At 41.3% G+C, this 13,505-nt stretch overlaps 1 protein-coding gene across 1 annotated transcript in view; it reads left to right on the forward strand.

Moving 5' to 3' along the window:
• ZNF385D (zinc finger protein 385D) overlaps positions 1-13,505 on the forward strand; it is a 334,430-nt gene that overhangs the window by 92,312 nt on the left and 228,613 nt on the right. Inside the window, exon 2 of the mRNA XM_065875748.1 lies at positions 988-1,130. Within this exon, the coding sequence (XP_065731820.1) occupies positions 988-1,130 (143 nt within the window). The remainder of the gene's footprint in view (positions 1-987; positions 1,131-13,505) is intronic.

A 13,505-nucleotide genomic window follows, 5' to 3' on the forward strand; every position in this document is an offset into this window, starting at 1 on the left:
TTCTCACCAGCAGGTTTTTACAGTCCATTGCTTGCCTCTCAGATTAGAAGAATGCTGGCATATTTTAACAGTTTCCTAGGATTCAAACAGCCTTTAATTAACAGCCAATTGATGCTTTGGAATGTTACCAAAGTATGAGAGACATAACTGGGAGATGGGCTCCTTTCAGCTTCTGAATGCAGTGGAATCCTAGAACAGGGGGCAGAGGTAGGAGTCCCTTGCAAACAGCCTTTGCCCACTGGTATGCAAGGGAGCTGTCTGTGTTGCCATAATATTCCATTGCCTGCTCATTGGTGACCTTCTAAATTCCACCTACTTATGACTGGGAAGGAAGGGGGCAGGTAGTCTTGAATGTTTAAAGCCACAGGGGTGCTAAATAGCTCAGGGATCACATGATATGTAGCTGGATTTGCTGGGTTTAACCCTCCAGTTGCCAGGGAAGTAAGGTACAGCTGCCTGCATTTGCGTTAAGTTTCTTTTCTGTGCCAGGTTCATGTCATCTTGCTGCCAGAGTTTTGGATGCGGTGGAAAAGAGCAGTTCTGTAAAAGAATCCCTCAGACTGCATGTATATTTTGAGCAGGAGTTAGTTTTCAAAGAGGGATGGGGGAGCATTGGAGGGACTTTCCCTTTGAATCAAGGGATGTTGCTTATAGATTTGTAGCAGACTCAGTCCCGTTGTAGGTTGTAGGCAGGAAAAGAAGGATGGATTGGGGAGTATGAAATGTTTGAAATGTTAACAATTCCTTATGCAACCAGATAGTTCTAATCCAAGAGGGAAAAAGGAGCGGCTCAACTGGTTTTCTCTGCTTAATGGCACATCTGCTCGTTGGCCGGTTCCCAGTTGAGGTCAATACACTCCATGTCTTGTTTTTTCCAGTGACCCATAAAGCTGGCCTTTTGGTCTCAAAAGAGACCTTGGTGTTTGTGTGTTGTGTGTTTAATATGCACCATGTCCCTGATCGCTCCCTTTGTTCTCCTCTGTGCAGGTGGTACATGCCAGAGCCCCGCTCTCCCAGCCCTGGTCCGTCCACCAGCCCCTCCTTTGCAACCATCGCTGGATATTAAACCGTTTCTTCCCTTTCCTCTTGACACTGCGGCCGCAGTCAACCTCTTCCCCAATTTTAATGCGGTAAGTCCCACATCATCTGCATATGCCAGGGTGGCAGATACTGGAAAACCTTAAGAGCCAGGAGTGAGCTGCTCACTACCTCTCATTTACTCTATGCTTTGTTCCATAGATTGTCTGAAAGCACGTCAAGGTTAGTTGTCTGCCTGGTTGTGTAAGGTCCCCAGAGCCAGGCTCCTTCAAAGGGAAAGTGAAAAGAGATGTAATCTGATTAGGTTGATCATGAATTCATATCTCCCTTTTAGTGTCTTTTTGGACAACACTAACCATTTTATTAGTTTATTTTCCATGCCAAATTCAATTTAATTGAAATTTAATAAATGTGTTAGAGAGCATTCAAATTCAAGTAGATGTCTAAAAACTTAAACATGTGTTTCTTCTCTCTGGGCCTTTTACTTTAATTTTCAAATCTGTTATTTCTTTTCTGATTTAATAAAGAGGACCCTTATAATCACACTAGAGATACATTCCATGTATACAGCACATTTTCTCTCTTAACTTAAAACAATATAGGGTTCTGGTACCAAGAATTTTCATTTTATTTTCTTCCTGCTCAGGCCCAATTCCTCAACTTAAGTCTTCTTAAATGACCTTGTTTTGGGGGCTTTGTCAGCAGCCTTCTCAACAAAAGTTCAATACTTACTTACCTCTGTTTTCACTCTTAAGCATGTCTTTATAAGTGGACAGATTCCTCTTATTTATCATCATCTTTTTTTGTACAAGCAGTGAGAATATTCCTAGGATGGAAATAGAAATAAGGGTTGAAAAGGTTAGAAGCCAGTGAGTGACATTTTTTTCTAATATCATCTGATTCAGCTTTCAGCGGTTGTTATAATGCAGGTCTGAGTTTATCAATGACAGGACATGTCAACACAACCAAGGTGAAGGGGATTAGGATGCAAGGTCTCTGAATGCCCAGTGAGCTAAATAAAACAGATTTCTTACTGCAACATCTTACCCCCATGATGGATTTTTAAAAATTCTGCCCACAGTTAGATCATTCTTCTTCAGGAGACAGAAGTGGGTCTTATTTATTTTAATCATGCTTTGATTTTGTCATGGGGACTTTGGACCTGCCAAGGAGATGGTACAGTTACATGCTAGCCTTTACTAAAGGACAAGGGAAAATCACAGTGATTTCATTGCTTTGGGGAGCATGAAGTATTTTCCATAGGAATATTATTTTGTAATTGATGGAACCTAAATAGAACAGCATAAAGATCATATTTCCAAAGTAGAGGTTTCTAATTCTAGGTATTTCAATAAGAGTAGAGGAAAAAATTGCTCAGAATCAAATTTCCTGATTCTTGAATGACCACAGTAAAGTCCCTGGGTTTCCTCTTTCTGAGCTCTTTGCCTGTTCCACTGTTAAGTGTCTTCTTGGCACCATTTTGCTTCCTGCCACCTGGAGATGATCCATCAGGGTGCTTCACCTGGCCTCTGAGACTACTTGGCCTCCTGTCCCTCACGTCTCATATCAGCTCTAGAGAAGCTGAGGTACAATTCCTGGAAGGTTGTAAAAGGCTGGGTTTTAAACTTTTGATTTGCCCTTTGGGAAACGTTAAAAGCAAAATGATTAATTTGATTGACAATGAGTATTATTTGTCATAAAACAAAGATGAGTGATATATTGAGCCATAAGACACTGAGCAAATGTCTTAATCCTCTTTGGTACTGTTTCGTCATCTTTAAAATAAAGGGAGTGGACTTGATAATGTCTTCCTTTGGGGTTATCCCATTCAAAATAGTTGAGCTTTTGTGGGCAAAGACAGCATTGCATGGTGGTCAAGTTGGACTCTGAGCTAGAATGACTGGGTTCAAGTCAGAGCTGCTACTCACCATCATCACAACCTTGGGTGAGTCACATAGTCCTTATGTATCTCGATATCTTTGTCTGTAAAATGGGACTAATAACCTACTTTGTAGGCTTGTGGTCATGATTATGTGGGTTAAATCATTTAGAACAGGGCTCAGCATTAATAATCATTGTTTTAATGACAGGTATTATATTCATAAACAGCCTGTAAATCCTTATTTTGAATTTGGAAGTTCATTGACTAACTGATTGCCAAAGTTTTACTTGATTCTTTTTCTTCTATGATAATTTGGACTTGTGTTGTTATTTCTTCCATTTAAACCAAGAGACCCTCTGTTGCTCCACCTGTTGGTTATTTCCTTCTAGTGCTGGTCAATCTGCAGCCAGTCATGGATTAAGCCATTCTTTGTTTCCAACTGAGTGGAATGGTTGCAAAGCCCCAAATCTGGTAGTTTTGGACTGAGAATTATGATATAGAGCAGCTCTTTAAGTAACAGTCTGAGTTCTTGATTTTGTAGCAGGTGTGATTCTCAATCTACAAATTCAGGGTGTGTTAAATGTAACATTTTATTGCTGTAAGTTGATTTTATTTCTGGCTCAAAAGCCCATTCCATTAGTCTGTAGGGAAGTGAAATTTAATTGTTTCAGGATGTGCTAAGGCTCTAGAATCTAACAGATTATCCACCCAGCTTTTGGTGGGAGACTTCCTCTGTTCAACAAGTTATGTGTCCACATAGGCAATCATGGTATGATGAGCCCCTAGTGAGCATGGCCTTTTAGGCCCAAACTCTTGACTTTGAACACACAAACTGGTGAGGCTTTAGTGGTGCCTCCTGCCTAGATGTGCCACACTGCTATTACCTTTTTCCCACCCCACAATTTTCTTTCATCTGACCTTTTGAAACAAAGTCCATGGTGATCAGAAACTGTTTTCCTGTTATATTTCTTCTCTGAGTATATGAGTATAGAATGGTCTATTTGGGATAAAGTGTGGCAGAATGGTAAAGGAAAGACATTTCAGTTATATACCTGTAACAAAATACATACGTGAATATCTGAGATTATTGTCCTTCAATAAGAGTATAAACCATTGGGTTCAGATGTGAGTCAGGAAGAATCATGAAACATCTGTTAAAAAAAACACACACAGGGCTTCCCTGGTGGCGCAGTGGTTGAGAGTCCGCCTGCCGATGCAGGGGACACAGGTTCGTGCCCCGGTCCGGGAAGATCCCACATGCTGTGGAGCAGCTGGGCCCGTGAGCCATGGCCACTGTGCCTGTGCGTCCGGAGCCTGTTGCTCCGCGACGGGAGAGGCCACAACAGTGAGAGGCCCGTGTACCGCAAAAACAAAGAAACAAACAAACCAAAAAACCAAACAAACAAAACAACACACACACAGTTATGAGAGAAAGAAAAACAGATGTAGGATATGACCTGGGCTATGGATATATAAAAGGACATTCAATAAAATTGTTAGGATCCCTTAATATACTTAAAGCCAACTTTAAGGAATAGCAACAGAAGCCATTCCCTTGACCTAGGGATGTTGTATCTCTGGTTGTTCCAGTAGCTTTCAGACAAGAGAAATTTTCCTTTAATTCCTCATATACCCCTACTCTATCCTTCAATCTCTTCACTGGAGTTTCAGTGCTTAGGACCATTCTTATCTCAGTGATCCCATTCTGTGTGTGTGCATTTCTTGAAAGGAACCAATCCTGGAAATAGGTAAATGGTATTTAGTAATGAAATATTTCTTTTCTAAGTAGTATGAGCTTGGTCCATTCAGTCAGCTGCTAGTTATCAAGCATCTTCTATGTGCTAGGAATAGTGATAACAAAATTTATGTTATGACCTCTACCATGAAATAATTTAGTTTATAAAGGAGAAGCTGACAAATAAATAAATATTTATAAATATGGGTGCTTTTATAGAGAATGATGTCTAGGATAGAATGGCTGCTCAAGGACAGGAGTGAAAGGCTGTCCTTATGTTTGTCTTAGTGAGGGATTGATGAGAAAAATAGAAACTATTCTAGGCATGCTGACAGGAAGGGAATTAATAGAAGGATTTAGATGCTTAAAAAACATTTGGAGGTGTTGGGCAAACAAAGGTCAGGGAAGGCTGTTGCTGGCTCTTGGTTTTTCTACTGGCTTTCATGGAGTCGGGAAGTTGCAGAAATACAGGATGCCCAGTAATCCCAGTTACTTTCATCCAAATCCCATGATTTTGGATTTTTTTTAAAAAGATAACAATAGATTATAATCCATTGAATAAAATATGAATCCATGATTCCACACAGATATAATTAAACACAGAGAAGGTAGAGCTTTTACTTCCAGTAGAATGCCTGTGAATAAATGTAGGAGGAAAAATGAAAATAAAAAATTGGCATTTGGCAAACATTCAAGTTATTCAGCCAAGGGACATATAGGGAACAGGATATTTACACAGTCTCCAGATATTTCCACACAAATACCTACTAATTACAAAGAAAAAAAGGAACTTTACAGCAGAGAAAACTAGCAGGCACCATCTTACTCAAATGATCAGTGTTATCATCTGTAATTCGGCAAATAAAGATCATGTGCCACCCAATGGGACACGATAAGACAGCTTCACTAATGTGATATCTGAAAGATGTGTATCTTGAGTATTTAGTGGGCTCTTACACTGAAAACTGCTGGCCGAGATCTGTGGGAACGTACACCTCAGGCTTCCTGTCTTTAGGATGTAAGGGGGAGCACATAAGAGCGGAAGCAGTGCTGAGTGGCCAACAGAAGACTTGACATGATGGCAGAATGGAAAGGACTATTGAGAATCAGAAAAGCGAAAAGTTTCTGCAATCTTGGGCAAGAAGCTAAGTCCATTGGAGCCCCAGTGTCCTGTGCCAGAAAAGGATAGTGGCTAACTGTCTCTTAGGTTTGTTATCAGCGAGGTAGCTGAGTTTGAAAATGCTGGAAATGGAAGCAGAGAATGGGCTTGGGTAAGACCTTGGGATATTGTTTAGATTGGAGCTAACCTGGAAAACATGGCTATACTCCTGACAATTTTCTCCAAAGGTCTCTGAACTGCCTTTTTGTTTTTCATGTCTCTAACATATCTTCATATTCTGCTCAGTAGTCATGACAATAATGAACATTGAGAATGTCATTGAAAAGTACAAGTTTTGGAGGACATGTTGATGGGAGCTGACAGTGAACCTGACTCCGTGCTCCCCTCCCATGACTATATTTCTTGTTGGCATAAAGATTAAATGAGTAAGCTCGACCTAGGGCACCTGCGTAAGCCAGATACTCAGCAAATATTGAGTCTTGTCTCTTCCAGAAGATTCACAAGGAAGTGTAAGGAGGTCATGCAGAGTGCAAAGAGGCAGCAAGGTGTGTAAAAACAGGAGATGACTATTTTGCTTTTCAGTCTGCCCAGGCTAATATCCTTTAACAGTAAAAAAAAAAAAAAAGTAAATTAGCCTAGAAATTTTGACTGTGTCCTGTTCCTCTGTGTAATACGACTTCATTGCCAGAGAGGGAGCAAATGGGGAGGAAGAAAGGGGGAAAAGAAAGAGGCTGAGAGAGATCAAATCCTAGCATCTGACTCCAGTTCTTAGTTTTCAAAAACACTGACCCTACAAGCAACCAGCCATATAAACTTGAATGTGGCATTAGTTTGGGTTCAGAAGTTTTATCAGTTGGTGGGGGGGCAGGAAAGTGAACTTGATGTGTCTTATAGGAGTGCTTCTCATAATCAGGATGCATGTGAAGAATCAAGGGAATCGTGGTAAAATGCAAATTGTGATTTAGTAGTTCAGGGATAGGGCCTGAGATTTTGAACATATGTGGGTAGAGGGAGGGAAAGCCAGGAGAATGACTACATACACTGGACACTTCTTAAACGCTTCTGCAGAATATCTGTTCATTCACTCAACAAATATTTATTGAGGGCCTACTATGTGCTGGGCCCTTAGGATTCCACAGCAAAACTAACAGGCCAAGTCTCTGCCACTGTGGAACTTGCTTTTTGGTGTATGTGTGGTGGGGCGTTGGGGACATTTGAAGTTATTGGTAGCTGCAGCTCTACCCCAAGCATGATCCTTCTACGGTGTGCTTTAGCTCCCAGAAATACTAGGAGCCTTCCTTATAGGGTGACATTGTTCAGGACTTTGGTCATAGGTGCCATTTATTGAATGCTTAGTATGCACCATATACCTGAAATCATCACTTGCATGCCAACTGGTTAAAAGCAAAATTTTGCTGTGAAATTTTTAAGCTTTTATGTGTGTCACAATCTCCAAATTGTTGGCGAGAAAAATACAGGAATGAGTTTTTCATTCGTTTATTCATTCAATGCTTTCTTCATTCTACAAACTTTTGAGACCACTGGAAAAATTCTATAGATTGAAAACTGTGCCTCCTAAAAATAGCTCCATCAAAAGTATCTGTTGTAAGGAAAGTACTCATAAGTATAACAGAGAGGATGAGGAGGGAGAAGAGGTAATTCATCTCTTACTCACTGATTCATTCTCTGGGCATTTGTTAGGCACCAGCTATCTGTCTGACACTCTTGCAGACCTGGAAATACAAGAGAAAGAACAGGAGGAGTGGGAGGAATCGTCTTTGTAACTATGGCATCAACCCAGTTGATTCATCACTCTTGAAAATACTTTTCTATCAGCAGGTGGTAAAGCATCTAGATATAAAAACACTACATTAGGGTTTCCCTTGTGGCGCAGTGGTTGAGAGTCTGCCTGCCGATGCAGGGGACATGGGTTTGTGCCCCGGTCCGGGAAGATCCCACATGCAGTGGAGAGGCTGGGCCCGTGAGCCATGGCCGCTGAGCCTGCGCGTCCGGAGCCTGTGCTCCGCAATGGGAGAGGCCACAACAGTGAGAGAGGCCTGTGTACCACAAAAAACAAACAAACAAAACAGAAAAAACCCACTATATTAGACAATAAGGTCTATGCAAGCATTAGACAATAAGGTCTAGGCAAGCATGTGGTGAAATAGTTAAAATGTTCTATAAAGAACTCAGTAATTAAATCCTTAAATAAAGTCCTGTGAAAATAAGTGCTACCTGAGGCCAAGGGAAGGAGTGGTGACTTGGAGATGGCCAAGGAAAGCGATATGGTAAAAGTTAAGGTTTAATTTGGGATCTGTAATCAGTTCCAAATTTATCTCTTTCATTAAGTTATAGAGCCTGGGATATCACAAAGACTCAATACATATGTCTTTTTTTTTTTTTAATTGAAATGTAGTTGGTTTACAATGTTGTGTTATTTTCTGGTGTACAGCAAAATGACTCAGATATATATACATATATATATATATTCTTTTTCATATTCTTTTCCATTATGGCTTATTACAGGATATTGAATATAGTTCCCTGTGCTATAAAGTAGGATCTTGTTGTTTATCTATTTTATATACAGTAGTTTATATCTGCTAATCCCAAACTCCTAATTTATCCCTCCCCCACCCCCTTTCCCCCTTGGTAACCATAAGTTTGTTTTCTGTCTGTCAACACACATTTCTTGAATGAATGAGTGGAGGGTAGATGGATGCATGATAGAAAGACAGATGATAGAGAGATGATAGAAAGATAGGAAAAATGCTTGACAGAAAACTAATAGAGGAGAAATAGTCATTACAGTTGTATCATATGAAACATAACTGGAGGAAATGTCTCAATGAAAATTTTAAAAATCTAAATACTGCTTCATACGTTAGATTATTTCTATTTAACTGAAGTTATTAATTTATGCAATTATTAGGAAATATAAGGGAACATAGCCATCCCCTTAATATGCATTTATAATTTTATGTTGGCTCATATATTTATTTACTCCCATTATATAAAAGGACAGTGATGTAAAAATCCCAGTGATTGCCTATAGAATGTATTCTAAAATCAGTCCTTTGTATTATTCATTAACTACTTCATGTGAGTCCAGAACGGCTGTCACCATAAAAATGTTGGTGAGGCACTTTAGGACTCTAAAAGGACAAATTTAAGTATGCTTAACATACAGAGATTATTCTACATGTTAAACATGCATTTATAATATTACAGGTGAATGACAAAAATACAGAACTCAAAATAGAAAATTTCAAATTCAACTTTTTGTTATCTTCAGATATATAGCCTTTAGGATCTTTATTTCCTCCATCTTTAAAATGGAAAGACTACCATATTTACTGGCACATTTTGTCTCCTGTATTTTCAAAAATTATTCTTGACTTTGGCTCGCCCCTGTGGCTCTGTACTTTGCTACCTGCTCCAGCTATGGGGATGCCTCCCCTCCCTCAGCCAGGATTAGAGTTAACAGAAACAGTGTTAATTACATCTCCATTTGTTTGGTTCAGAGAGATGTCAATTAAATTCAGTTTACACAGAGAAGTTGAGGAAGATGGCAGAAAAGATGCGGAGGTCACCTTCCTCCCCACAGATACATCAGAAATACATCTACACGTGGAACTGCTCCTATAGAACACCCACTGAACGCTGGCAGAAGACCTCAGACCTCCCAAAAGTCAAGAAAGTCCCCACGTACCCGGGTAGGGCAAAAGAAACAAGAAAAAACAGAGACAAAAGAATAGGGACAGGACCTGCACCAGTGGGAGGGAGCCGTGAAGGAGGAGAGGTTTCCACTCACTAGAAGCCCCTTCGCGGGCCGAGACTGTGGGTGGCGGAGGGGGAAGGCTTCAGAGCCGCAGAGGAGAGCACAGCAACAGGGGTGCGGAGGGCAAAGTGGAGAGATTCCCACACAGATGATCGGTGCCGACCAGCACTCACCAGCCCGAGAGGCTTGTCTGCTCACCCGCCGGGGCGAGCGGGGCTGGGAGCGGAGGCTCGGGCTTCGGTCGGATCCCAGGGAGAGGACTGGGGTTGGCAGCGTGAACACAGCCTGAAGGGGGCTAGTGTACCACGGCTAGCCGGGAGGGAGTCCGGGAAAAAGTCTAGACCTGCCGAAGAGGCAAGAGACTTTTTCTTGCCTCTTCGTTTCCTGGTGCGCGAGGAGAGGGGATTCAGAGCACTGCTGAAAGGAGCTCCAGAAACGGGCGCAAGCGGTGGCTATCAGCGCGGACCACAGAGATGGGCATGAGACGCCAAGGCTGCTGCTGCCGCCACCAAGAAACCTGTGTGCGAGCACAGGTTACTATTCACACCTCCCCTCCCAGGAGCCTGTGGAGCCCACCACTGCCAGGGTCCCGTGATTCAGGGACAACTTCCGCGGGAGAACACACGGCGCGCCTCAGGCTGGTGCAACGTCACGCTGGTCTCTGCGCCGCAGGCTCACCATGCAGCCGTACCCCTCCCTCCCCACAACCTGAGTGAGCCAGAGCCCCCGAATCAGCGGCTGCTTTAACCCCGTCCTGTCTGAGCGAAGAACAGATGCCCTCCGGCGACCTACACGCAGAGGCGGGGCCAAATCCAAAGCTGAGCCCTGGGAGCTGTGAGAAGAAAGAAGAGAAAGGGAAATCTCTCCCAGCAGCCTCAGAAGCAGCGGATTAAATCTCCACAATCAACTTGATGTACCTGCATCTGTGGAATACCTCAATAGACAACAAATCATCCCAAATAGAGGAGGTGGACTTTGAGAGCAAGATTTATGATTTTTTCCCCTTTTCCTCTTTTTGTGAGTGTGTATGTGTATGCTTCTGTGTGAGATTTTGTCTGTATAGCTTTGCTTTCACCATTTGTCCTAGGGTTCTGTCTGTACATTTTTGTGTTGTTTTGTTTTGTTTTACTTAAAAAAATTTTTTTTTCTTAATATTTTTATTTTAATGAATTTATTTTATGTTACTTTATTTTATTTTATTCTCTTTCTTTCTACACTTTCTCCCTTTTATTTTGAGCCATGTGGATGAAAAACTCTTGCTGCTGCAGCCAGGCGTCAGGGCTGTGCCTCTGAGGTGGGAGAGCCAACTTCAGGACACTGCTCCCAGCTCCACATGATATCAAATGGCGAAAATCTCCTGAAGATCTCCATCTCATCACCAACACCCAGCTTCACTAAACGACCAGCAAGCTACAGTGCTGGACATCCTATGTCAAACAACTAGCAAGACAGGAACACAGCCCCATCCATTAGCAGAGAGGCTGCCTAAAATCATAATAAGGCCACAGACACCCCAAAACACACCACCAGACATGGACCTGCCCACCAGAGAGACAAGATCCAGCCTCATCCACCAGAACACAGGCACTAGTCCCCTCCACCAGGAAGCCTACACAACCCACTGAACCAACCTTAGCCACTGGGGACAGACACCAAAAACAACTGGAACTACGAACCCGCAGCCTGCAAAACGGAGACCCCAAACACAGTAAGATAAGCAAAATGAGAAGACAGAAAAACACACAGCAGATGAAAGAGCAAGGTAAAAACCCACCAGACCTAACAAATGAAAAGGAAATAGGCAGTCTACCTGAAAAAGAATTCAGAAAAATGATAGTAAAGGTGATCCAAAATCTTGGAAATAGAATAGACAAAATGCAAGAAACATTTAACAAGGACCTAGAAGAACTAAAGAGGAAACACGCAACGATGAACAACACAATAAATGAAATTAAAAATACTCTAGAAGGAATCAATAGCAGAATAACTGAGGCAGAAGAACAGATAAGTGACCTGGAAGGTAAAACAGTGGAAATAACTACTGCAGAGCAGAATAAAGAAAAAAGAATGAAAAGAACTGAGGACAGTCTCAGAGACCTCTGAGACAACATTAAACATACCAACATTCGACTTATAGGGGTCCCAGAAGAAGAGAAAGATAAAGGGACTGAGAAAATATTGGAAGAGATTATAGTTGAAACCTTCCCTAATATGGGAAAGGAAATAGTTAATCAAGTCCAGGAAGCACAGAGAGTCCCATAGAGGATAAATCCAAGGAGAAACACGTGAAGACACATATTAATGAAACTATCAAAAATTAAATACAAAGAAAATATATTAAAAGCAGCAAGGGAAAAACAACAAATAACATACAAGGTAATCCCCATAAGGTGAACAGCTGATCTTTCAGCAGAAAGTCTGCAAACCAGAAGGGAGTGGTAGGACATATTTAAAGTGATGAAGGAGAAAAACCTACAACAAAGATTACTCTACCCAGCAAGGATTTCATTGAGATTTTTTTTGTTCTTGTTGTTGGGGGTAGGAGTTTATTAATTAATTTATTTATTTTTTGCTGTGTTGGGTCTTTGTTTCTGTGCGTGGGCTTTCTCTAGTTGCGGCAAGCGGGGGCCACTCTTCATCGCAGTGTGCGGGCCTCTCACTATTGCAGCCTCTCTTGTTGCGGAGCACAGGCTCCAGACGCGCAGGCTCAGTAGTTGTGGCTCACGGGCCCAGTTGCTCCGTGGCATGTGGGATTCCCCCCAGACCAGGGCTCGAACCCGTGTCCCCTGCATTGGCAGGCAGATTCTCAATGACTGCGCCACCAGGGAAGCCCCCTCTCATTGAGATTTGATGGAGAAATTAAAACCTTTACAGACAAGCAAAAGCTGAGAGAGTTCAGCACCACCAATCCAGCTTTACAACAAATGCTAAAGGAACTTCTCTGGGCAAGAAGCACAAGAGAAGGAAAAGACCTACAATAACAAACCCAAATCAATTAAGAAAATGGGAATAGGAACATACATATCCATAATTACCTTAAATGTAAATGGATTAAATGCTCCCACCAAAAGACACAGACTGGCTGAATGGATACAAAAACAAGACCCATATATATGCTGTCTACAAGAGACCCACTTCAGACCTAGGGACACATACAGACTGAACTTGAGGGGATAGAAAAAAATATTCCATGCAAATGGAAATCAAAAGAAAGCTGGAGTACTAATTCTTATATCAGACGAAATATACTTTAAAATAAATGCTATTACAAGAGACAAAGAAGGACATTACATAATGATCAAGGGATCTATCCAAGGAGAAGATATAACAATTGTAAATATGTATGCACCCAACATAGGAGCACCTCAATACATAAGGCAAATACTAACATCCATAAAAGGGGACATTGACAGTAACACAATCATAGTAGTGGACTTTAACACCCCACTTTCACCAATGGACAGATCATCCAAAATGAAAATAAATAAGGAAACACAAGCTTTAAATTATACATTAAACAAAATGGACTTAATTGATATTTATAGGACATTCCATCGAAAAACAACAGAATACACATTTTTCTCAAGTGCTCATGGAACATTCTCCAGGATAGATCATACCTTGGGTCACAAATCAAGCCTCGGTAAATTTAAGAAAATTGAAATCGTATCAAGTATCTTTTCCAAACACAATGCTATGAGACTAGATATCAATTACAGGAAAATATCTGTAAAAACTACATACACATGGAGGCTAAACAATACACTACTTAATAACGAAGTGATCACTGAAGAAATAAAACAGAAAATCAAAAAATACCTAGAAACAAATGACAATGGAGACACGACAACCCAAACCCTATGGGATGCAGAAAAGGAGTTCTAAGAGGGAAGTTTATAGCAATACAATCCTACCTTAAGAAACAGGAAACATCTCAAATAAATAACCT

This window comes from Phocoena phocoena, chromosome 4 (genome assembly GCF_963924675.1).
Source record: "Phocoena phocoena chromosome 4, mPhoPho1.1, whole genome shotgun sequence".
Classification (NCBI taxonomy): Eukaryota; Metazoa; Chordata; class Mammalia; order Artiodactyla; family Phocoenidae; genus Phocoena; species Phocoena phocoena.